General features: G+C 57.7%; 6 protein-coding genes across 6 annotated transcripts; 2 read left to right on the forward strand and 4 right to left on the reverse strand.

Annotated features, from left to right (window-relative positions):
• Positions 1-277: 277 nt before the first annotated feature.
• On the reverse strand, positions 278-2,576 carry A1Q1_03571 (manganese resistance protein; the record flags this gene model as incomplete). The annotated part of the gene is made up of 3 exons (XM_014323369.1): positions 278-553; positions 611-2,334; positions 2,375-2,576. The coding sequence occupies 3 exons, from the start codon at positions 2,574-2,576 to the stop codon at positions 278-280; spliced, it is 2,202 nt and encodes a 733-aa protein (XP_014178844.1).
• A 482-nt stretch (positions 2,577-3,058) lies between these two features.
• A1Q1_03572 (uncharacterized protein) lies at positions 3,059-5,040 on the reverse strand (the record flags this gene model as incomplete). The annotated part of the gene is made up of 5 exons (XM_014323370.1): positions 3,059-3,233; positions 3,271-3,538; positions 3,584-3,610; positions 3,680-4,726; positions 4,767-5,040. 5 exons carry the CDS (start codon positions 5,038-5,040, stop codon positions 3,059-3,061), a joined length of 1,791 nt encoding a protein of 596 aa, XP_014178845.1.
• Positions 5,041-5,647: 607 nt separating this feature from the next.
• A1Q1_03573 (Crm1-F1) lies at positions 5,648-9,172 on the forward strand (the record flags this gene model as incomplete). The annotated part of the gene is made up of 6 exons (XM_014323371.1): positions 5,648-5,653; positions 5,729-5,763; positions 5,812-5,860; positions 5,916-6,017; positions 6,071-6,250; positions 6,302-9,172. 6 exons carry the CDS (start codon positions 5,648-5,650, stop codon positions 9,170-9,172), a joined length of 3,243 nt encoding a protein of 1,080 aa, XP_014178846.1.
• Positions 9,173-15,493: 6,321 nt separating this feature from the next.
• On the forward strand, positions 15,494-17,185 carry A1Q1_03574 (uncharacterized protein; the record flags this gene model as incomplete). Its single annotated transcript, XM_014323372.1, has 1 exon — positions 15,494-17,185. One exon carries the CDS (start codon positions 15,494-15,496, stop codon positions 17,183-17,185), a length of 1,692 nt encoding a protein of 563 aa, XP_014178847.1.
• Positions 17,186-18,637: 1,452 nt separating this feature from the next.
• Positions 18,638-19,471, reverse strand: A1Q1_03575 (uncharacterized protein; the record flags this gene model as incomplete). Its single annotated transcript, XM_014323373.1, has 5 exons — positions 18,638-18,653; positions 18,710-18,885; positions 18,935-19,142; positions 19,214-19,304; positions 19,384-19,471. 5 exons carry the CDS (start codon positions 19,469-19,471, stop codon positions 18,638-18,640), a joined length of 579 nt encoding a protein of 192 aa, XP_014178848.1.
• Positions 19,472-20,795: 1,324 nt separating this feature from the next.
• A1Q1_03576 (uncharacterized protein) lies at positions 20,796-21,819 on the reverse strand (the record flags this gene model as incomplete). The annotated part of the gene is made up of 2 exons (XM_014323374.1): positions 20,796-20,939; positions 20,977-21,819. 2 exons carry the CDS (start codon positions 21,817-21,819, stop codon positions 20,796-20,798), a joined length of 987 nt encoding a protein of 328 aa, XP_014178849.1.
• Positions 21,820-25,344: the final 3,525 nt, after the last annotated feature.

Here is a 25,344-nt window from a genome sequence, read left to right on the forward strand (position 1 = left end):
CATTCTGTACTCCGCCTGAGAAGACGATCAGAAGTATAATCAAATTGCGATAAGTTTATAGCGATTAGTAGTAGCATCTCCGCATGCAACGGACTTTGCCCCTCTTGATAAGCCGGTGGGGCAGCTTGACACTTGAAATGCTTACATGTACGACAACATCGGGGACTGTTCACGCCCGGACTCTATAGGTTAGATTGCTTTCAGTTGGGATTAGCATGGCGAGAGGCGTCGGTGTTGACACACCAGCACCTCGTGATATGTTCGGCTGTGCTTACGCCTATCGAACGAAGCACTTGTACGTCGCCCAGGCGCCTAGGACGGCAAATGCCGCAAGACAGCCAAGGATACCACCGAACCAGGCGTAGCCTTCCTTAATGTCTTCGCCCGGGACGTGGACGTTCATACCCCAGAGACCGGTGACCAAGTTCATGGGAATGAGCACGGTACCGAGCGCAGTGAGCTTGGACAGGACGTCGTTGATTTGGTTGTTCGCGTCGGTCATCTCGATCGAGATTTGCGCGAGGTAGTTCGAGTGCGAACGCGAGAGAATCTTCTCGTAGTGGTTCAAGTTCTGGTGTCAGCTTTGTCTCCTCAAGAACTTGAAACTTACACTCGTCATAGTGATCAAGTGGTCCTGGATATCAGAAAGATAGAGGCCAATGTCGGACTTCGGCGCGACGAGCCAGTTCTCATTGCAGCGCTTGGCAAGACCCTTGACGACATCGGCCTTTGAGCCCATGAGACGCAGCAGACCCATGACCTTCTTGCGGCATGTGCCGATGCGCCTAAGCATATCCGTTTGCTCTGCTTCCTTGAGTATCAGAACTAGCTCGTCGATGCTGTCCGCTTCGTATTCGATACTCTGGATGAGCGGGCCGAAAGCGTCGGTAATGTCGTCAATAAGCGCGTACGAGATCCAGTCGGATGTAACACTGATGTAGTCCTTGAGATGCTTGATGCGGCGACGCACATTCTGCGGGTGCGGCGTGCCACGGAAGTGGAACGAGAGCGTACCCTCCCGGAACACGATGATGTACATGTTCAGCGGCTCAAGGTACGTCTGCGAGTACGGGTCCTGGTCGAACGAACGGAAACACACAAGGTAGTAGTTCCGGAACAGCTCAATCTTTTCGCGCGTCTCCTCGAGCAAAATGTCTTCAGTCGTGAGGGGGTGGATCCCAAACGTCTTGGACAGCATGCGCATCTCCTCGTCGGTCGGGCTGAGGACATCCAGCCACCAAGTGTATGCCTCTGGGTCTTCTTCGGCCGTTACTCCGGGAGGGATCCCCGGCGGGGTGCTCTTCGCTGCGGCGTTTTGCAGAGCCTGGTTAGCCAGGGCTCTTGGGTTTGATAAGGAGAGCTGACTCGGATCGTTTGGCGTGTTCCTTCCCGAATAGGCGTACTCTCCAGAGTCTCGAGCACCTGCTGAGAGGTTGTTGTTCCTTCCCTTAAAAAGATCCTCGAAACTCTGGCCCTCGGCAGGAAGTTCAGAAATGTTGCGCGCATGAATCGTGACGGGGAGAGCGTTGGAGTAGAAGGAGAATCGGTATGGCCGATCATGGCCCTTGGTGGCTGGCACGACGTCGGTGTACTCTTCGAAGACTGTTGTTCCAGGCGCCTCCACGCTCGGCTGTTGCTGTTGGTGGCCGTGCCTATGGCGAGGAGCCTTCAGAGCACCAACAGCGTCATCGCCTCCACCATTCCCAAAATTCTCGAACAGAGCGAGCTTCGCTTGCCGACGGCCGGGGTTGTTCTGGGCCTGCTTGCGAGCGCGTCGGCGGTGGAAGTTGGTCTGAGGGGCGTCATCCTCCTTTGGCAGTTCCTCCGCTCCTTCCATGGCTTGGGTCTCGGAACTTGCCCGGCCAAGCATTGCCTTGTCGCTCGTGTCGCTTTGAGAGAGTGGTGGTTCGCCAACAGACGTCGACTGAGCAGCGAAAACTGTCCTCTTCCGCGGTGCCGCCTCCTGCTCACCGTGCAGTCTCACACGTTCTTGCGCGGCGAAGTCTTCCATTTCGTTGAAATCGAAGTTGCTGACGATACCATCTGCGCCCACCCGATATGTGGGCTTCCTTCGCGCCCCCGGGTCGGAGCCTCGACGTTGGCGGTGCTGCTCGAAAGAATCGGTCGACTCAGAAGCGTGTAAGGCCTTGACGTTGGCGTCATACTCGGCTGAGTCCACCTCTTCCTGCTCGTGACGAGCGCGGGCGATCTCGCGTTCCTCTGAGTCGGATAACATGCCGAAAGGCGTTTCCTCGATGGGGCTAGACGAGTACCTTCCCATCGTGCCCCGTAAGACAGGAGAGCGGTCGACCAGGGATCCAGACCGCGCGCGAGCTGCAAAATTAGCGATGATGATCAGCAGAAGACAACCTACACATGCTCATGGCAGAGTCAATATCCTGCTGCATTTGGCGCTGAACGTCGGCATTGTCGCGGTAGCTTGAGCCCACGGTGCTTGGGCGGTGGCTTCCCAAGGCATTGACCGGGGAACGCGAGGCCGAGCTTGACAAGGTCCGCTTAGGCGTCTGGCCCTCTATGGCCATCGGCGACGTCGGACTGGCAGCGGGAGGTGACATGACGGGCGATGCGGTTGCTTTAGTAAAGCGAAGAGGTGTTGGAGTGACTCTTCGAATAGGGCGAATCGGGATGCGCCCGCACGCCAAGACAAGAGGTAAATGTCGGGAAGAAGACGGGGCTCACAAGAGCACTATGAAGATCGGCCAACGCGTGATGCCATTCCCTGGACGTCTGCGATGGGAAAGCGAGAGTTTGAATTGGAAGAAGTGAAGAAAAGTTGCTGCTGTTGAGAGCGTCGGGTGGCGATGGAAAGAGCAAGACGAGGAAGGCAAAACGGTAAGCGGGCCGAAAATGGCAATGGAGTGGAGAGTGGAGATCTGCAGGCGACCGTCATATGCTAACTGCGTCGACTAGTGTCTATTTCCCACCCATCCTGCTGCGCACGTGGGTGGGTGGATCCACCTTCCTTCGCTGCATAGGAACAAATAATCGATACATGGCATCACCGGCCTGGTCTTGGTACAACATTGGTCCGTCATGTCTAGTAGCCCCCTCCGCTGTACTGTGCGTTCGCTCCCTGCTTCCTCCTCATCTCTTCTTCAAGCTTGGGACAGTCTGCGATGCCGTGGCCGAGGCCGCCACAGATCGCGCAACCCTTCAGAAGCCCGCCCTCACCCGCTCGGGGGTCCTCGATCGAGAGCAGGAACTCCGGGATCCTGGGATGTTAGCAGACTGTCGACGGATTGGACTCACTTCTGCTTCGCTTCCATAAGCAAATACTTCAGATCCAAGAGCGTCTGGTCGGATGTGTTGTGATTAATGAACGTCGTCGCAATGCCTGTCTTCCCTGACCGTCCGGTGCGTCCAATTTCGTGAACGTAGTCCTCTATCTCTTTCGGCATCGTGTAGACAATTACGTGCTGGATCTCGTTGAAGTCGAGTCCCTTGGAGGCGACACCTGACGCAACCATGACATCCTTCTGACCGGTCTTGAAGGACTTGATCGCATACTCTCGCTCATCTTGAGCTGCCAGGTCAGCACTTGGGAAGGTGTTTATGCACTCACTCTTGCTGCCGTGAATAGCGACAGCCTCTACACCCTTCAGCAGAAGATACTCCTGAATGTCTGTGCGTTAGTGAAGGCTCGGTGACAGGCACGCACCGTCAACCTCGTTTTTGTTATCACTGAAGATGATGACGGGTGGTGGTGTCTTCTGCAGGCACTCCAGAAGATAAACCATCTTGGCTTCCGGCTTGACATACTCGACCTCTTGGACGACATCCATGTTTGCCGCACCAGCACGACCCACGTTCACGAGGACGGGATTGATCAGAGACTGATGCGCAAAGTCTTGGATCTTCCGAGGCATCGTAGCCGAGAACAGAAGCGTCTGTCGCTGGTATTTGAAGTGGCTCATAATGCTACGAACGCTGTCTTCGAAGCCCATGTCGATCATGCGGTCGGCCTCGTCCATGCACAGGTACTTGCAATTGTCGCAGTTAAGACGATTCTTCTCCAGCATGTCGATCAGCCGTCCAGGGGTTGCCACCACGATGTGAACACCTTTGTTGAGAACATCGGCTTGGTCTGCCATACTGATGCCGCCGATACAGAGCAACGATCGCAGTTCGGGGTACTTGCCACTGTCGGAGAGCGCCTTGCACATCGCCACGCAGCCATCAAACGTTTGCCGGGCAAGCTCGCGCGACGGGCAGATGATCAGTCCCGCCGGTCCCTCGCCCTTGACAAACGGTAGCTTTGACTCCATCTCCAGAGCCTGCATCACAGCCGGCAGAGTGAAAGTGAGGGTTTTGCCCGAGCCGGTGAAGGCAATGCCTATCATGTCTCTTCCAGCGAAGGCTGCCGGGATGCCCTGCATCTGGATGAGGGACGGCCGCTTGATGCCTTTGTTGTCGAGGTACTCAAGAATAGGTTGGGGTATCTTCATGTCGGCAAAATTCTCGATAGTCGGGGGCGGATCATTCCCCTCAACAATGATGGAGTACTTGTCACGAACTGCCTGCTGCTCTTCTGCGGAAAGACTCCGAATGTAGTGCGGTGGCCGCCAGGTCGACTTCATGCTCTCGGTGTAGACAGTGCCTTTCGCGAGCTCCTGTGCACTGGCAAGTTTCTTCTGAGCCCGCTCCATCTGAGCCAACAGAGCGGCCTCCTCCTCAGCCTCCTTCTGCGCTTTGGTCTTATTCGCATCTGTAACGGAGTAAGCCACCAAAGCTCATCCGAAACTCACCTTCGAGCTCCTTCTGCCGCTTTACTTCTTGTGCCTCCTCCAGCAGTGTCCTTTCTCTGCGAGTCTTCTCTCTTTCCCGTTCCAGAGCATCCTCAATCTGCTTCCTGGTCTCCTCCTCGTCGGGCCCATCGTCCTGAAGAGTCTTGAGCTTCTTCGGCTGGTTGCGACTTCCAAGGCGCGACAATAGCTGCGCTCTTCGCTTCGCTACCGGGACATATGGCTTGTAGTCTTCTGGCACCGCATAAGGATCGTTACCTTCCGCTTTGTCAGACATGCTTTTGGTGGTGGTATATGACGGTGAGGGACATGTTGAGGGGTGGACATGCCTGGTGGAGGCGCGGTTTAACGCAGGCCTTCGATTGCTTCGCCGCCCAGTGGACTGTGTTGCAGGCCTATCTTCAGGCCTATCAATATACATCCGCTAATGGGATGCAACCGAGGTCTTTAGCAATCGACCGTACTGATTAGCAATGATTAGCAACCCCGATTACCCAGCGACGGTGCGACGGCCTTCGCAGCCCTCCGGCAGACGCGCGGACTCAGCACTCATCATCATCATCGTCGACCTCACCACCTCATTACTACCACACAACCCATCTCCCTACAAGCCCCTACTCATCCTTCCACCTGCATCTACTCCCTTCCCACACTCTAGTTTCTGGCATTTATAATACTCTTAGGCTTGGTGCTTGGGTTTCCGTCCTCGTCCTCCTAAGCGTCATACTGTAAGTACTGTTGCACCCACGACCCCTAGCGCCACCATCTCTTCACTCGCACTTCATTCTCACATCCGCCACCCCGCTCATTACTGACGTTCTACACAGGCTCTCTACCCCTCTCAGCTAGACTTGTTCATACCTCCGCTTAGCTGACCTGGAACGATGGAGGTGAGTAGAGCGCCGCGCCACTGGGCGTTGCCGTGACATTCCAAATGGAACGTGCTACTGATACGTGTGAACCAGGCTGTCTTGGACTTCTCCAAGGATCTCGACATCAAGTGAGTCCATCAAACGCTGCTATCGCAACTGTGTGCTAACGTATGCAGCCTCCTGGACCAGGTTGTTCAGGCCTTCTACGGTGGCTCGGGTGCCGAGGTGCGTTGTTTTGCCTCTGAAATGTCGAAGGCGAATGGAGCTGACCGCGATGCAGCAACAACAGGCCCAGCAGGTTCTCACCCAGTTCCAGGAGAACCCCGACTCCTGGCAGCGCGTGCCCGCTATCCTGGAGTCCTCGAACAACCTCAGCACGAAGGTTAGTGTTGCCAGCGCGTGGTTAGGATGTTTTAGGGTCACTAATGCGCGCAGTACATTGGACTTCAGATCCTCGAGAAGCTCGTGAGGACAAAATGGAAGGCGCTTCCGGCCGATCAGCAGCAGGGCATCCGTAACTTCATTGTGCAAGTTACCGTTGATATCTCCAGCGATGAGGCTCGCATGCGTAGGGAAAAGAGCTACCTCAACAAGCTCAACCTCGTCCTGGTCCAGGTGCGTCTATATGCTGCGGCTCCGCGGGCTTTCGAATGCTAACAAGTTCAGATTCTGAAGCAGGCGTGGCCCAAGGATTGGCCGTCGTTTATCCCCGAGATCACGACGTCGTCGAGGACGAACCTTTCGCTGTGCGAGAACAACATGGTCATTCTGAAGCTTCTGTCCGAGGAGATCTTCGATTATTCGGCGGAGCAGATGACTCAGGCCAAGACCAAGGCGCTCAAGCAGACGATGTGTGGCGAGTTCTCCGACATCTTCACGCTGTGTAACGAGGTCCTCGAGAAGGCGAACAAGCCCAGCCTCATCAAGGCGACCCTTGAAACGCTTCTCCGCTTCCTCAACTGGATCCCGCTGGGTTACATCTTCGAGACGCAGATCATCGACCACCTCGTCAACCGCTTCCTCGAGGTGCCCGAGTTCCGCAACGTCACTCTCAAGTGTCTTTCCGAGATCGGCGCTCTCAACGTCGGACCCGAGTACAACAACAAGTTTGTCATTCTTTTCCAGATGGTCATGACGAGCGTGAACCGCATGGTCCCCCCGAGCACCGACCTCGCCTCGGCCTACGAGAACTCGGACGACGATGACCAGCAGCTCATCAAGAACCTCGCCCTTTTCCTGACCAATTTCCTCTCTTCCCACCTCCGCCTGATCGAGACGCCCGAGTCAAACGAGCTTCTTATCAACGCCCACCTCTACCTCATCAAGATCTCGACCGTCGATGACCGTGAAGTCTTCAAGATCTGTCTGGAGTACTGGGCGAAGCTTGTCGCGGAGCTCTACGAGGAGATCCAGTCGCTGCCGATGGGCGACATCAACCCGCTCATGAACCTCAACCTCGGAAGTGGCATGGGTCTTAACGGCAACCAGAGCCTCATGCTTAACGGTGCGCCTCTGAGGAAAACAATTTATGGCGAGATCCTGTCGAACCTGCGACTGGTCATGATCGAGAAGATGGTCAAGCCCGAAGAGGTTCTCATCGTTGAGAACGACGAGGGAGAGATTGTGCGCGAGTTCATGAAGGAGAGCGACACCATTATGCTCTACAAGAGCATGCGTGAGGTGCTCGTTTACCTTACTCACCTCGACGTCGCCGACACGGAGCAGATCATGACGGACAAGCTCGCCAAGCAGATCGACGGATCGGAGTGGTCGTGGAACAACCTCAACACCCTCTGTTGGGCCATCGGCTCCATCTCTGGTGCGATGAACGAGGAGACGGAGAAGCGCTTCCTCGTCACTGTCATCAAAGACCTTCTTGGCCTCACCGAGATGAAGCGTGGCAAGGACAACAAGGCTGTCTGCGCGTCTGACATCATGTACATCGTTGGCCAGTACCCTCGATTCCTCAAGGCCCACTGGAAGTTCCTCAAGACTGTCGTCAACAAGCTCTTCGAGTTCATGCACGAGACCCACGAGGGTGTCCAGGACATGGCGTGTGACACTTTCATCAAGATCGCCCAGAAGTGTCGTCGTCACTTCGTGATGCAGCAGGCGGGCGAGCACGAACCGTTCATCGACGAGATTCTCCGCAACCTCCACCGCATCACTGTCGACCTCCAGCCTCAGCAGGTTCACACTTTCTACGAGGCTGTTGGATACATGATCTCGGCTCAGCCCAACAAGCCGACGCAGGAGAGGCTTATCGAGAAGCTCATGGAGCTGCCCAATAGTGCCTGGGACCAGCTCATGCAGGCTGCGGCCAGCAACGTCGACGTGCTCGGCGATACCGACAACGTGAAGATCATGTCCACTGTTCTCAAGACGAACGTTTCGGCCTGTACCTCTATCGGATCGTTCTTCCTGCCCCAGCTTGGACGCATCTGGCTCGACATGCTCGGTCTTTACAAGGCTGTCTCCGGCATCATCAGCGACCAGGTTGCTCAGCAGGGCCTCATTGCCACCAAGACGCCCAAGGTCCGCCAGCTGCGTACGATCAAGAAGGAGATCCTCAAGCTCGTCGAGACCTACGTTAAGAAGGCCGAGGACCTTGACGGTGTGGACCAGAACCTGATCCCCGGTCTCCTCGACGCCATCCTGGGCGACTACAACCGCAACGTTCCCGCCGCCCGCGACGCTGAGGTTCTGAACGTCATGGCCACGATCGTCTCGAAGCTTGGTTCGCTCCTCATCCCGCAAATCGCTCCCATCCTTGACGCTGTGTTCGAGCCTACCCTGGACATGATCAACAAGGACTTTGCCGAGTACCCTGAGCACCGCGTCGGCTTCTTCAAGCTGCTGCGTGCCATCAACCTGACGTGCTTCCCCGCGCTCATTGAGCTCCCGCCAGCGCAGTTCAAGCTAATCATGGACTCTGTTGTCTGGGCCTTCAAGCACACCATGCGAGACATCGCCGACACTGGTCTTAGCATTGCCTTTGAGATCGTCAACAACTTCGCCTCGTCATCACCGGACATTGCGAACGCTTTCTACCAGCAGTTCCTCCTCCCCCTTCTTGGAGACGTCTTCTATGTCCTCACCGACGCCGACCACAAGAGTGGCTTCAAGATGCAGACGATTCTGCTGGCCCGTCTCATTTCGCTCGTCGAGACCAACTCGGTCCAGGCGCCGCTCTGGGACTCTGCCACGATCAACGACCCGTCAATGAACAACGTCACATTCCTCAAGCAGTACATTGCCAACCTGCTTACGAACGCATTCAGCAACATGTCGCCGACGCAGATCAACGCCTTTGTCAACCTCATGTTCGAGCACTCGGCTGACCCCAACAAGTTCAAGGGAACGCTCCGAGACTTCCTTATCACTCTCAAGGAGTTCTCTGGAGATAACGCCGATCTTTACATTGAGGAGAAGGAGGCTGAGGCCGAAGCCAAGGCTGCCGCTGAGCGCCAGGCCGCCGAGCGTGTACCCGGTATGCTCAAGCCTGCCCAGATTGTCGACGACGACGCCGAGCTCTAAGCCGCGCTGCCTTCGAAGGAGCATGCGGAGGGCGTCGAGCGTACCGTTACATCTCGAGGACAGCAGGAGTGCGAGAAATTTCAGGGGCGTTATCAGTAGAAGACTGTTCAATTTTGCATCGAGCTCTCGTCCTGGCCTTTTGGGGTCGACGAGAGCGGCACAATGTTTGCATAGGTGTGGTGATCCCAGAAGGTGTATACCCCGTACATATTTTTATTACTACGATGTTAGCGTATGAAGCCATTACTCTTAATCGGGACCAGGACAATTAGCAGAGCACCGATGAACCACGGTCGGTATCGGTACCGATAACAGGCAGGCCCGAGCGCCGGCCCGGCATGTCGGCATGCGGCACATTACACGGCACGCACGCACGCTATCTACTGCGTTCCTACCATTCCAGTCAAGCATATCTCCCTTCCTGTGGCTGAGCCGTTTGAAGGACCGAGTCAGGCAGGAAGGGCGAGTGTCATGGTAAACCTGCCGATAAACCGTCCGAAAGGGATAACCACCCGAGCGGCGCAGCGCCCAGCGCCCGGCACTCATGATATCGTCGTGGAACGGCCGTGTTCTTGCGCCGTTCGGTGCATTTCGCCGTTTGCCTTCCGCGTCGATATCACAAGCCGGACACTGAGCGCACTTCATCACTTTATTCTTCCTCCATGATCATTTGTTACCCAACCTCATCGCCTTGCTCTTCTAACAGCACCAACTGATATCCCTCTCGCCATGTACATCGACAGCATCGCCTCCGCCGCGACAGGCACTCGACTGGAGGTCACCTGGCATTCAGCATCCAGATAAACTCGCCATGCCTCGGCGTTGTGACTCCGGGCTCTCCACCGAGCGGCCAAGCTCGACCAAGCGCACTGGCAACGGCGCCTGACACTGTCGATTTCTGGCTCCGCACTGCATCGCCATACTCTGCGCTTTCCACCCTCGCCTTTCCCGATGTCCTTCCCCTCCTCCTCCTTTCTCGCCCTCGACTTATAGGCCGCTGACAGAGATAGCTGACAGACACTCACGTGACGATAGGCATCAGCGGTGACTTGATTACGATCAGGAAGTACCTCGAGTTGATGTCGATGACACCCTGGAGACGTCATGCTCATTTGTCGTAAGCGCATCCACGGGCTCTTTGGAATCCCACTATGTCCCGACACGGAGGTACGGACTCCTTCGTACCTGCGCTCCTGCGATCCCTGTGACGCCGAACCCTCCGCGAATTTACACAAGATCAACTTAGCTCGGCGCCCGGCGAGAATTCGGCGCATACCCGGAACCCCTCTATATCGAATCGCTATCGACCCACCACACCCACCCGTCAGGCACTAACGCACGAAAGGTGATGAGGGAGATGTCGACAAGGTGCGGGAAAGTCAGCCTCCTTACCCCCACCCGATACGGTGCACCCACTTCCCACTGTTATGCTATGCGGTCGGGGGCCTCGACGACGGCCATCTATTCCTGGCCCCGTCGCTGTTCTCGATATCCGGTGGATCCAAGGGAGCAAAGATGGAGGGAGTGGGGATGGAGGGTGAGCGGAGCCCTCTCACCGCTCGCTGGACCCCGCAACCCCAAGCGGGCTCCGTAGGCTCCGCAGATTCCGCAACGTTAGCGCGCATCGCTCTTCTACCTCTGCTCCCTGTTTCCCCATCCTCAGATGTGCTCCAGGATAGTGTTCGGATGCGCGATTAGATCTCCTGGGCTCGCGTAGTTCGGCCCCAACTCAATCGAGTGCCTAGCGGGTGCTATCCCGGGCCATTCTCGGTGACATTTTCATCAACGTTCATCTGGCCCCCTCGTCGCGGCTCGATGTGCGTCTGAGGTCTGATCATGTGAAGGTACCTCGGGCAGACATGCAGACACAGACACAGAAGCGGCACGAGTTACGCTTGACATGCTCCGAGGAGCTTAACGGCGCCAGGTTGCGCGCCAGTCGGTTGTCGCCATTCGGGGCACCATTGTCCGTCAATGAATGGCGGACGCGGGAGACGCACAGACCTCGCCTCGCCCGACCTCAAATCGTCCGAGCCAGCCGTCGCAAGACCGAGGACGTTGAGGGGACGAGCCCAGCAGACGCCGGATCGCGGCCCGTCATCGGATTGTCAGGTCGCGTGTCACTTGCAGGGGCTCATTGTCCATGGTCGGCGGGGTCGCCGGACTGTTACTAGCGAAGGGACCGCCTGACATGACTAGGACCTTGACCGACCGATGCGAAGTTAGTTAATAGGGGCATACCCGAGCGCTTCTGATTGAGGTGACGCTGTAATAAGATCAGCTGAGGTACAACCGCTCGTTCCTTTGGAAGCAATGCGTGCCGTGACACGAACGAACGTGCTGCTCTGTGTGACTCGCTCGATTACCTGTCAAGCAAGCCTGGCTGTCGGACCGCTTCCAGCCGGCTGCAAGCGACGCCACTTTGGTTGCTCCGCACACGATGCACGAGGGAGCGTTACGCCCAGCTGACCGCCTTCCGGGCCATGCTGACTACACCAGTATGAATCCTTCGCCACCAACATTGCACGCAGCAAGCGAGGTGGGAGGTGTGGGGCAGAAGGCAGCTTGGCTGACACACGCCAAGCGGGTGCATATCACTTGACATCGTTGCTGCCATACGTGCGCCAGCTCGGTAGCTTGACCGGTGCCGTGGATGCTGACCAATGTACTGAATCGCCCCCCGTGATGTGCTTTGCGGCAACAAACGCCCGATCCCCCACTCATCCACCCGCATCGTTCGGCCGTCTGGAAGGCTGTGTCTCGACCCCGTGATCATGTCTCCTAAGGAATGTTGGCACGCTTGCGACTCCCTCTCCTCTGTCCCACCGGCCACAACGGCGATCAAGCTCTGTGTATTACGGCATCGAGCTGCTTGCTCTTGTCTCGCCTTTTCAGAACAATTCACCTCGAGGTCCAAGGCACTCTCAGGCACTGACACCCAACCCACCCAGGCACATGCAGAGTGGCCGTGACGCTGCAGTGTGCTGCGACGTTATGCGATTGTGCGAGCTTGCGAACTTGCACGCCTTCTACGTGGTCGGAGGTGCGCCGAGAGAATTTCAGCGGAATGCACCCGAGGCTATTGTGGCGGATGGTCGGTCAGCTGGCACTGTGGTGCTTGGGGCGATCAACAACCACGGCTGTTGACACTGTGCAGGAATCAAGAGGTACACAGAGGTACTGGGAGAGGAACTGTGCCTTCGATCGCGTAGCGCGTCACTCGAACTGTGGCGTTCGACGCCAGCGAGCTACGACCAGACGCGCCAATCTGCGATAGACTAGCGATAAAGTTACTCGTCGTGGCTGGTGGCTCTTACGGCGCTCGAGACACGAGCTTGTATTGGCCCGGCGCATTGGATGAGACGAGAGTCTCCGCGCTAACGGAGAACGTGGACGCATACCAGAACCGAAACGGAAGTTGGAGAAGGAACGCATCTGACGGACATGTACAGCACACCGGGCTGGACGAAAAGTGGAGCCATGAACGATGGAGTAGTAGATCCACGAAGCATGCGTTGCCTCTTTGGGGTCGGCCCCTCCTGCAGGGTTGGCAGACTTGGTCTTTGGGTCGGTGGCTCGGTGGTCGCGTGCGGGAGGAGAGTTTAGTACGAAGTGTGTGCTCGTGTGCGGCGACTGCGGAGTGTATCCGGGCATTGGCCGCAGCACTTGCAGATCATGCCACACGACACGGCAGATCAGAACGCTGACTAACGTCTTTCACCAACAGCGGGAATCGTCGGCGTCGGCGACGCGTGTCCAGGACGCAAGTCGTCTCTTCGGGTTTGGAGTGTACGACATTGCGACAAGATCTGGGCAGGGATCGAGCACCGAAGTAAGGCTCGAGGTCTAGCCAACCAAGACCCACGTCTTCGATCTCTGGACACCGACGATATCACCTTTGGGAATACCGGCTAGAATCGCATCTTGATCCGGAGCAACGTTGCCCACCTTTGGGATTTTCGACGGCAGCTTCGTGAGCTCGCGCGACCTTGCAAAGTTATCTCGCGCTAGCCGCCGCCGCTATCCCGTGTACCGCCGGTACCGGCCGGCGCCTGCCCTGTGAGCACAGTGTCTTGGCTATCTTGGGACCATGAAATTTCGAAAAGGACAGTCCGAACAGGCCAGGAGTGTCTTGGGAGGCTGCAGGGCCACGGCCGTCCCGCCGGCTTCGACAACGCCGACGTGCGGTAAATGACCCCATTGGCGGGTGGGTCCATGTGACGGCGCCCTGCTGGTTGGCGCTCACGCACGCCGTGCGGCATCGGACGGCGCAAGGCGAATCAGCGGCCAGAAGACGAAAACGGACGCAGAGATTACAGATTGTTCACAGGGACATACGGCAGTACTGCGCTGAGATCAGAGACATCGGCGCCTCACCGATGGCACAGGCGTTCTCAAGCCTCATTCACAACCGCTCAACGCCTCCGCAGAGTCTGCGCACGCCGAGGCTCCGAAGCCTCATTCCATGCCTCTGCAAGCGACGTCGACGCAAGCACGGTTCGCAACGATCCCATACGATCCATGGCTTAAAAATCATCTTCGACAAAAGGCCCTGCCTTTGAAGACATCAGGGAGTGCAGGGCGCGGCCGGCGTTGCCGACATGACCTGACCGAAATAGATGGCCGGAGCGACCCCTGCTAGGATAGGACGCCGCTGAGCGCAGAAGAAGTGTGCACTCCCCGTGATCATTCTGAGGCTCACCAGGCACGCGTAGCCCTGCCCCTGCCCTTTCTGACTGAACCTTAGGACATCGTCGGCCCCATGGATCCCGCGAGCACAAGGGATGCCCCACTGCTGGGTCGGGGGCTCCCACAGCTCGGTCCAAGACAGACCTCATACTCCTCTTCCACTCACGGTTCCGTTCTCGCTTGAAACTTGACGTCACGGATCTCACGCGCCACTTTGTGGGATCAGCGAACATCTGCAAGCGAGTAAGTCAGTCACCTCATTCTGCGGAAGGCGTTGTGGCGGCGCACCCACTCACGTCAGAAGTGCGGACCTGAGTGCCGCCCGTCGTGTGGTCCGATTGGATGGGCCCAAGCTCTGGGCGGGACAGATCCGGAGTGCCCGGAGGGGAGGGGAAGAATGGACGAGGGGAACCGGTCGTTCTGTGCGGGTCGCCCGCGATGTGTGGTGGGGGAGGAGAGAGCAAACGGGCCGAGGTGCTGCAGGGCAAGGGGTTCCAGGGGCTCAGGGAACAGTAAGGGAGGAAGCACCTGGCAGTCGGCAGAGATGATGGTGAGCGGTGCCTGTAAGGAGCACCTGACCTGCACGGCAGGTGGCGATCCACATGGTAGCACATGTTGGCCGGCGCCGCCATCGAGGCTGTCGATGCATCGCGCCTTGGGGCCCAAGGCGTTCTTCAGGAAAACATCCAGGGCCACAACGGCGACTTTCAATGAACAAGCCCAGAACTTTACCGTCTTTGCCGTCACTGGTCCGGCGCCTGAACCAAGCACTTTAGCGCGAGCCCCGTTGGGCCCATCTCGTTAGCTTCAACGCGCCGAGCTAGTTCCAAAAACCAAATCCCAATCTCACGCACCCGTGCCGCGCGCACCGCCTGGGGATGCGTGCCAGCGGCCCAGCGTGCCGTGCCGCGACGCATCGCGCGAGAGACGAGAGAAAGCAAACCCCAAGCCCACTCTTCCGTCTGATCCGTGGTCGCCTGCAGGTCTCGTGCTCTCGCGCTTGCTCATTCATCGTTACCGCTTCTGTCCATGTGCCTAGAATTGACCGTTGCCGGACGACTCAGGCTCAGGACTTGCAAGCGGCAAAGGCAAGGATGGCAGCAGCACACCCATCGGGCCATCAGCCTACTGCCCGGCTGTAGGGCTGATGTGAGGGCTGGCCAGATCGCGAACCAGGTCGTTGGCCGCTCGCCGCTAGCGAGTCTGTTTGGCCTGGTTGGCCCCATGGTCCCCTTGGACCCCCTCGTTCCCCCCTCGTTCCCTTGGCTCGGGGTCACCTGCCGCGCGGCGCGCGCTCGCCCTTCCCCTCGACTCTCACACCGGCTAGCGGGTTTGTTATAAATACGAAGCAGAACCAGAACTGCCCCGCGGTTTCTCGAGCCTCATATCTCTGTTTACTCGCCAGACGGAGGGCTGAACGCCTTTGATCACTTCTAACACCGAGTGTACAGTGAGTAACGAGCGCGCCGCGGTCTTCAGCAGCCGGATGCGCGCGCGAATCACGTTCGTCGCGCGCCCCGGTGGCGCGCGCGGTCGTGTGATGTTGATGAGCGCATGTTTGCTGACTCCGCCAGCTCTTTTCTTTCCTAGCGGACGACCAACCAACGGCCCAAGTCGCCAGTGTCGCCCAGCATGACCAACGGCATCGAGCGCGTTGAGGCGCCCGTTACCTGGAAGGCCTACATGGCTTGTGCCTTCGCCGCCTTCGGTGGTATCTTTTTCGGTTTCGACTCTGGTTACATTTCCGGTGTCCTCGCCATGGACTACGTCAAGGAGCACTTCCGCCCCAAGTCGTCCGGCCCCTACCCGACTGACCCCAACGCCCCAGACAAGGCCAAGGACCTTCCCTCCTGGGTTCGTTCGCTGATCACGTCTATTCTCTCTGCTGGTACTTTCTTCGGTGCGCTCGTCGCTGGTGACCTTGCCGACTACTTTGGTCGCCGTATCACCATTATCGCTGGTTGCGGTGTCTTCATTGTTGGTATCATTCTCCAGACCGCTTCGACCGGATGGCAGCTTCTCGTTGCCGGCCGTGCCATCGCTGGTATCGGTGTCGGTTTCGTCTCGGCCATCATCATTCTCTACATGTCCGAGATCGCCCCCCGCAAGGTCCGTGGTGCCCTCGTCTCCGGCTACCAGTTCTGTATCACCATTGGTCTCCTCCTCGCCTCGTGCGTCGACTACGGCACCAAGGACCGCAACGACACTGGCTCGTACCGCATCCCCATCGCCATCCAGTTCCTCTGGGCCCTCATCCTCGGCGGTGGTATTGCCATGCTCCCCGAGTCGCCCCGTTGGTACGTCAAGCGCGGCCGCCCCGACGACGCCGCCAAGGCCCTCTCCCGCATTCGTGGTCAGCCCATCAACTCCGACTACATCCGTGAGGAGGTCGCCGAGATTGTTGCCAACTACGAGTACGAGCGCAGCCTCATGCCTACCGACTCGTACTGGGCCGGCTGGGCTTACTGCTTCAAGGGTGGTCTCGGTCGCTCCAACTCGAACCTGCGTCTCACCATTCTGGGTACCTCGATCCAGATGATGCAGCAGTGGACCGGTATCAACTTCATCTTCTACTACGGCACTGAGTTCTTCAAGAACCTCGGCACGATCTCGAACCCCTTCCTGATCTCGCTCATCACCACCCTCGTCAACGTGTGCACGACCCCCATCTCGTTCTACACCATTGAGCGCTACGGTCGTCGTGCCCTCCTTATCTACGGTGCTATCGGCATGACCATTTGCGAGTTCATCGTCGCCATCATGGGTGTTGCCAAGCCTGCCGTCGTCGACCCCATCACCAACGTTGCCCGTCCCGAGGACAAGCCCATCGCTTCGGCCCAGATCGCGTTCATCTGTATCTACATTGCCTTCTTCGCCACCACCTGGGGTCCCGGCGCCTGGGTCGTCATCGGTGAGATCTTCCCGATCCCCATCCGTGCCCGTGGTGTCGCTCTCTCGACCGCGTCCAACTGGCTCTGGAACTGTATCATTGCCGTCATCACCCCCTACATGGTCGACCGTGACAAGGGTAACCTTGGCTCCAAGGTGTTCTTCATCTGGGGCTCGCTCTGTGCCACCTGTGTCGTCTACGCCTACTTCATGGTCTGGGAGACCAAGGGTCTCACTCTTGAGCAGGTCGACCAGATGATGGAGGAGGTCCGTGTCCCCTGGCGCTCCAAGGGCTGGAAGCCGTCCACCACCTTTGCCGCCCACGGCCACGATGCCATCGACCAGAAGGTCGACGGCGAGAAGCTCGACCACCCTCAGGAGGCCTACCCCGTCGCCAACCAGGCCCCCATGGGCGGCGCCGCCGGTGGTGTCTAAGCGATATCATATACTTGTACAGCTCTTTTCTTTAGACCTAATAGCATTTCTTCGTAAACAATCAGCACGGCCTTGCCGTCGCATTTTCTCTTAACGCCTCATCGTAGCGGGAAATGTATTACGTGTGCCTACGCGGGGGTCTGCAGCAAACTGAGGTAGACAACTACTGACACATGAATGCAGCGCTGATCCCGATTCAGTGGTGCGATCCTCGATCCTCGCAGCCTCGGTCCTCGGAATCGACATTCCAGGACATGCAAGCGAGCTCGGAAGTTGTTCGGGGGAACGCCGGAACGGTCTCCGCACCGGCGACCACGACCCTAGCTGGAAGTACGCCGCGAATACACCCTGTCAATGCGGTATGCGAGCCAACACCTTCGTCCCTACCGAATGCGCTGTAGTGTCCGTGTATGTTGTCCGTGCAGCCGACAGCCGCCGCAGAAGGAAGCGCACAGTGGCCCCGCAGTCGAGCCGCGCGAGACAAGGGGAAAGGCTTGGGAGGCTATTCTTGCTCGACTGCGGTCATGTCGTGCGAGCTCGCTTGATCACAGGACAAGGAACGAGTAGCGACACGGGTCCCCGGCGAGGCAGCGAAAAGGTCAAAGACAGCCCGTCACGGCCCCGGCGCGGCCCCGGGGTGAGACCGGTGAGACACCGAGGCGACGAGGTCGATCTGAAGATCTCTCCTCGCTTGGTCTTGTTCTCCCCCAACACCAGTAAGGTTCACGCCGCTGACGATGGTGGGGGAGCATTCAGAGGCGCATACCAGCATTGCGGGCAAGTGCCTGCTCCAAAAGCGCCTTGTTGCTTACTCACTGAAGGGGCGTTGACACACAATGGATCAGCACAACCGTCCACCACTCACTGACCTTGCAGATATGAACAGAGCCTGGCAGTCGGTCCAAGGGCAGATTGCGGACAGCTCACCACCATCCGGCGGGACGCTTAAAGTACCAGACAGAAGGGACTAGGACGATGAAAGAATACAGATCCACGGTTGCTGGCGGGTGGCGCACGGTTCACGATCAGAACGGTCACCAAGTCTCCGACACGGGTCGCGGCTTGCTCCATTGATACGGCTGCTCGGGAGGGCGCAATCGCGCGGAAGCGCGGGTACGGCTGCATGGTCACGACGCGACTAGCGCGGCTCGCGCAACGAATGTGCGGTTGCTTTACCCAAATCCTGACCAGTGTCCGTCACTGATCTGCAACTGGACAAATCGATTCAGAAGACCGGTAAGCGCCATTCAGACCACACGAACGCGGACATTGTTATGGCTAGTAGCATACATGACTACAGTTGATGACTAACGGGACTTGCCAGCTGGGCCAGACCGGCTGGCCCCTCAATCACAGTTGATCTTACGAGCTGAATGCAAACTACGGTCGTATCTCGGCGGCTCGGTGGTCCGGACGAGCAGAGATTGTCCAAGCGGGGCGGAGTTGCCCACTCTAGACCTCGTTGAAGCTAACGTGGACGTGATCCCTGTACTCAGCTTACAACGTACTAAAGGTGTAGCTCACCAGTGGTTCTGCGTGATGCTCTTGCGGTCTTCCATGGTGCGCCAGCCCGACCAGGGCCCAACCTTGTCGCGACCGCCGTTCCAGATGCGCTGACCCCAGATCACGTAGTAGACATTCAGCTCGGAGGCGTGGTGCATGACCCACTCGGCGATGTCGGTGCAGCCTGTGCTGCCGAGCTGGAAGTCAGCACCGCGAGTCACATCGCAAGAAAGCCGAGACACTCACACCAGTCTCGTCCGAGCACATGAAGTCAATGGCGCGGCCACAGGGATGCTCAGAGCCGTCCCTGCACTCTCCCTCGCGATAGCAGCCTGCGCTCCAGATGCGGCCGGGGAACGCCTCAACGACCTTCTTGGCCCCAGCGACTGTCTGCGCCTTGCAGCTGCCGACCTCGGGGATGGCTGGTGCGTCGTATGGGCCGTATTTGGCCGCGCTGTCGCAGCACTTGAACTGCGCTCCGCCAGGGCAGAGGTTGTCGGCGGTGTTGCCGCCGCAGTCACTGACCCACCGGCAGGTGCCGTTGAAGGAGTCGCTGGAGCAGTTGGAGGAGCAACAAACGAGGCCGTCTTCGGGGCAGGTGGCCGAGGTCGTGCCGCTGGTGCACTGAGCTGAGGTCTGGCACACGCCTGCTGTTAGCTACGTTGGGAAGAGCACTGGAGCTGATGAGGACTTACCAGGCTCGCCAGAGTCGGAGACACAGGGTTCGCCGGGAGCTGCGAGGATGGTGGTCAGCAGTGGGAGAAGGGTGACGAGGAGGCGCATAGTGATGGCAGGGAGGGGATGGGACTTGCAGCCTCGACACCGTGTTAAGTAGACTTCAACCTCTGCTGCGCATCGCTAGGAGAAGCATGACAACAGCATCAGACTGAAGAACGAGTGACATGGAGCGGACGCCAAGACCATCCTCCAACACGTGCCCGAGAATGTCACTGCGCTTTGTTCATGGGTAAGGCGGGTGCTTAACGCAACAGCATCACAGGCCCGAGACATGTGTGGAGCCTATGCATAGCGTTTCGGCCGAGGCATACATGCACATGCTCATACTGTCGTGAGCCATGCACGTTTCGACCCCGTGTGTCTGTGCACGGCGCATGCAAAAAGCAGTCTCCCGCTTACTGTCCCCGGCCCGGGGGCGGCGAACTGGCGCCATCATTCAGCGGAGCCCGTTACTGTCCCATTGCTGGGGCGGCGGCCAACCGGCTTCGAGGCTTGGAGACTGCTGCACTAACGTGCTGTTGTGTACTGCGGTCGGGAGTTGGACTTGGCCCGTGTGTGAGGGATTGGAGGTAGCTTGGCGATGGGGAGAGGTGGGAGTGCGAAGAGGTGTTTAACCACCGTACAGACCAGCTTGGGCTTGGTGATGTTCCCAGCGCTGGTCGCGGGGCACTCCGGGCGCCTTTTCTGCCCTGAGCGGCTCGGGGGTCTGTAAAGGAGAGGGTCGAACGCCGGAGCGTGCGGCGTGACTGTTGGAGGCGAGGGGGGCGAGAGTGGGGAGTCGCGTGGTAGAAGGGAGTGCGCGGAGCGTACGTGTTCGCGAGAGTGTATGTGTGTGTCCGTGTGAGGGGGACGCGTTGGTGGAGGTCTACACAGACTCTCCGCGTTGACTTCGACGACGAGGCTTGCTTAGATAGTCTAAGGGTCTGCTACACAGTCAACACCAAGCCGTAGAACGCCTTTGCATGCAAACCGTCCGTGCAGACCGCGGAGCAGGCAAGGAAGTTGTGGTCTGCACAGCGATGATGACACCCACAACTTTCCAACCTGCGCCTGTTCGTGCACGGGGAACAGGAGCCTGGGAGGTGTAGTCAATGTACGGAGTCGTAAGCGTCAGAGGAGGTGAGATCAGTGGAAGATGGACTTCGAACTACTACGGGGGTTACTGGTGGGCCCGGTCTGAGCGGCCGCTCCTGTGCCGACCCCCAGTCCACTGGGGTCTCTGGTCGAGCTTGAGTTTCCGACACCATCATTCACCGGCCGTGCCACTACCAACCTGGACCTTTTCGACGTCAAACTTATCCTGGGGGATGTGGGCACCCTGCGAGGAATCCAGTTGCATAAGGCGGATACCTCTGGGCTTGTCGCCATCCTAAACATGCGTACCTCCACCAATCTCATGCTCCGTCAAAGGGGCTGCTGCGTTGCCGCCTAACTCTTGCCTGCCCTCGTCCTCCTTCTCTTCACGTGCCAGATGCTCCTTCATGAGGAAGACCAAGCTGGGATCGGGAAAGTGCTAGCACTGTCAGCCTCACCAGCTGCATTGCACTCACCACCGCCTTGACGCTGCTCGGGACGCACCCAGCGTGCTCGACCTTGATGTTACCGACCAGGACGTCCGCCCAGTGAATGCCAAAGCGGCGCTCAGTACGGGCACCAAACCGCCGCTCGCCGGACCACACGACTCGTTCATGGTTGCAGGTGTCGCGAGGCCCGTGAGCCCAAAGTTGGAACCGCTGACCATCAGTACCCATGTCAATCTTGGCTTCATTGATGGCGTCTATGAGTTGGCCAAGATTCTTGAACGTCCGACCTCGAAGGACGGGCCCGAGCTCCTCATATGCCTCGGGCAACTTGGTGAGTGAGTTAGAGTAGGGATGCGTTGGGCTCACCATGCAGTACGGCAGAGCAGGAGGACACTGCAGCCACTCCTGGATGTCCATGATCTCGCCGGTATACAGCATGCAGCGAGGCGGGCGACTCTCCTTCCGCGCCGCATGGAGTTCAACCATCATCTTGCGAGCCCAAATGTGCAGTCCGAGGAAAAGCTGGGGTGAGTAGTGTGCTCCCATGTTCGTCTGCTCTCCCTCCTCCTTGAGCAGCAGTTCCGGGGGAGCCCCGACGCCGGTCAAGATCTTGGTTAGCGGACCTTCGATACGGAGGAGACCGATAGGATAACCCGAGCAGAGCCTCGCGCGGTGAGTTCCCACGAAGGTGTAGAGAATTTTGTGGGTACTGTGGAAGTCGTACAAAGCTCGAGCAACGGTGTAGAGCCCGGCAGGGACGAAAGGAAGGGCAAGTGCGTATGGGAGGTAGTTGAAGGCGCTCTTCAGGTACTCGTCCGTTGTTGCCGGGACGTGGCCGTAGATGTTTGCAAACCTAGGCTCTTCGGACATGATGACGAGGGGAAGTGTGTTGAGACGAGATGAACAAAGGATGCGGGCTTGTCCACACTACAAGCAGCAATCGTGTGCCGAACGAAGCCTGAAGATGAGAAACAGAGAGAATAGGAAGGCAAGGAGGGAGAGCGCCCCTCCATGAACCCTCCCAGCTGCCGATCAGCGGAAGAAGATGCTGATCCAGCGAGGAGCAGAAACCAGAGGGGCATGGATTTGTGCAACTGTGCAATGCTGCCCGCCTAGCAGGTCAGGGGCGTCGACCTCAGCAAACAAACAAGGTAGGCTTGCGCCCCGAAGATGGATATGGAGACACCTTCTCAGTATAGCCCTTGTGCATCGACGTGTTCAGCAACGAACTTCACAGCTCTCCCCCGCTATCAGCCAGAGGTGAGCTGCACGCCGACCCAACTCAACTGACAACAGGCCCGGCGCCTCACTTCATTCACTCGTATTCAGTGCTCAGATCGAAGGCTTAGTGAGACGACAACGCTCCCTGCCGTGAGTGAAGCGCGCGGCGAGCGCAGCCAGACTTCCGCAGTGTCCTATGGTGAGCTATGGTCATTCCCGCATATAGCTGATGCCAGACGACAGCAGGTCCCAAGGGCGATGATCTATTCAAACCTGCATACAGCCGATGGCAGGATTTAGGGACATTGCATAAGTGAGCTACGCAGCCAGACCAAATAACAGCTAACGTCAGCCTTCGACCAGCAGGCGTCGACAGATGTGACCTCGCTAAGCTGTACGTGACACTCAGGCTGGTATCAGGTCTCCACCGCCAAGATGATGAGCTTCCGTATGCCCAACGTAAAGCTAACCCCAGGCTCTCCACCAATTCGCAGAGGTCGGATGGGTAAGCTGTGCTTTGCCTTACGTGTGAACAAATGTTGGGCTTCAATGGACGCCGAATGGATAAGCTCCCTTGCCTAGAGTTGATTTCAGACTGCTTTGTGCCACAAGTGGTGAGCTATTGTCATCCCGGCGTAGAGCTGACCACCAGACCCCGACTGTAAAGCCTTGGTGAGCTTACAATTAGCGAGCTGTCCTCTGCCCGTAGGTGTAGCTGACACCAGCTCTCGGCAGATGTCAGACCTATGAACAGGCATGTCTCTGTGGTGCGCTGCGACACGTTTGACCTGTGGCCGAGTCTCAGTCCGATAGCAGCTAGCGTATGGTTGCGAAGCTGATCCCCAGTCTTCAACCCACGGCCAGCCAAGCGGAAGTGAGTTTGCATCCTGTTGTGAAACTGACAACCAGCCTGGCGCAAGGGAGCTAGTCCAGTGGTTGTAGCTGACGACAGCCTACCCAGCGCCGCGGGAACCAGCGTTGGCGAGCTCTGCGGCACCAACGCCTGCCGAGCTATGCCGTCCAGTGAGCTCACCGAAGTCTGCGAATAACTAAAAGCAGTCCTCAAGGGGGCCATCGCTCTGAGAGGAAGCCTCACCAAGCTCGCTTGTGCATGTCTGTCCACGCAGGACTCAGTCATCGCGGTGAGCTTCAGTGAAGCGTAAAAAGCTGATTCTCAGCTCTCCAAGGTTGTGAGTTGCAAATCGATCAACATTCAGACCACCAGTCTCGACAGGGTGAGTTTCGTAATGTGTGAACAGCTAACCCCATCTCCTCCATCACTCTGCAAGGAGTTGTACGCTGGGCATCGGTCGGAGGCCTGTACGGTGAACTTGACACCTTGGGCTTAGCTGACGACCAGTCCCGCCCTTTACGGTAGAACTTTGGTCACCCCTTGAGCTGATCTCAGTACCACAAGCTTGCCAATGTGCTCGGGCATTTGAACTGGTGAGCTATTGTACTGATCGGGACAGCTGACGACAAGGGCTTTTGCAGGGCTGAGTTATCCGCGAACAGATGTCGGTGATAGTGCAAATGAGGCAGGAGAGCTGGCTTACGACGATGCAGAAGCTGATGAGCAGATATGAGGCACGGATGGTCGGCTGAGAATGGTCGATTGCATCATAGCTGACGACCTGTTTCGAGGGCGAGGTGAGCTAATGTTTCGTGGTCAAAGCTGATATCAGTATCCCCACCGCGCTGCTTGCTCGGAAGTCCACGGTGAGCTGTGAATTGGTATCTAGGAAGCTAATAACCAGCTCATTCAGTAGAGTAGAGGTTAGTTAACCGCCCTGCTTGCAACTAAGCTTACGCGAACGCAGGCGTCGAGTACTAGGACGGAGACCAGGGAGCTGCTAGTGACCAAGCACGTTGGGGGTGTCCTGGTCTACGAAAGAATGTATCCAGGACAGGGGCTAACCAGTAAGCTCTCTCATGTGTAAGGTAGCTGACACCAGGAGCTTGGGTAGCCATGCTTTCACCAACCCCCGCCGCAGGACTGCCTAGGGAGGGCGCAGGGTACACACTCTCCCTCCAGCTGTGATCAAGGTATGCTATCCATGACTGATCAGTAGCTGATGACAGCGCTTCGGCTGAATGTTCAACGAAAAGTCAGATCGGCAGTGAGCGGCCATCAGTGCTCCCGGATGGTGAGATAGTTAAAATTGCTCACTTCGTCTTAACTGACCTCCCAGCGAGGCCGCTACTCCAGAGCAGGGCTGTGTCTGTCGTGAGCTCCTGCGCGTCTGCCCATGGCTGACTGCCAGCCTGACTCAGCGTGGAGCGATGCCGCCAGTCTCACATGCGGGTCGAATCCGACTCCGACTCGAAGATCTGCCGCAATGTGAGCGCTGAGGAGTCTACTCTTGAGACTCTCGAGCGATACGCTAACGCGTCAAGGGAGCTGAGAACCAGCCCCAGAGGGGCAGAAGGGAGGGAAAAGGTAAGCACGAGCTTCCACGAGCTTCCATCACATTACAGTTGAGCTGACCGCAGTGTTGCCCACTGTTCCGCGGTCACGGGAGTCATACACCGCCGAAGTCTGCTGGTAAGCCCTGTGGAGAATGGAACGTGGCTGAAGAGCAGTCAAGTGGCCGATACTCGTGAGCTGCAGTCCAGGGATAGCCTAATCTCAATCACAGAAACGCCAAAAGGTTGTCGAGGAGAGCCTGGGATCGGCCGTTATCTTGGGGCGGATGAGTTTCAGCCGGGGACTGGGGGCAGGAGGTTTTGCGACGTGGATGAGTATTTGCAAGGTGAAAGAAGAAGAGATGATAGCAAAAGTCAGAGAGTGCAGGATGAGAGGCAGATGGGGAAGATGGGGAAGATGGGGAAGACGAGGAAGACCGGTTGTGAGTTGGTGAGGTAGGAGACACCAGTTGACCGGAACCGGCAAGGACGCGTGCTCGGCACACCCGGGCCGTTGTCCGTTCCAGCGCGGATCGTCGTTCTAGATCTGTAGCTTGCAGCTTCGGGCGCCTGGTCTAATTTCAGTTCATGCGACGGTGGTGACCGCTTAGTAGCGCCAAAGGTGCAGATGTGGAGCCGAGTGGCGGGAGTAACGTGGGAGGCACAGTGGGAGATGTGGGTGGGGGAGGTTCAGCGGGTGCGCTTGATCGAACGAGATTGACGGCGGTGCTCAGTCAGTTAGTAATCGTGACCGGCATGCATGGCGTG

Source organism: Trichosporon asahii (genome assembly GCF_000293215.1).
Source record: "Trichosporon asahii var. asahii CBS 2479 unplaced genomic scaffold scaffold00056, whole genome shotgun sequence".
Classification (NCBI taxonomy): Eukaryota; Fungi; Basidiomycota; class Tremellomycetes; order Trichosporonales; family Trichosporonaceae; genus Trichosporon; species Trichosporon asahii.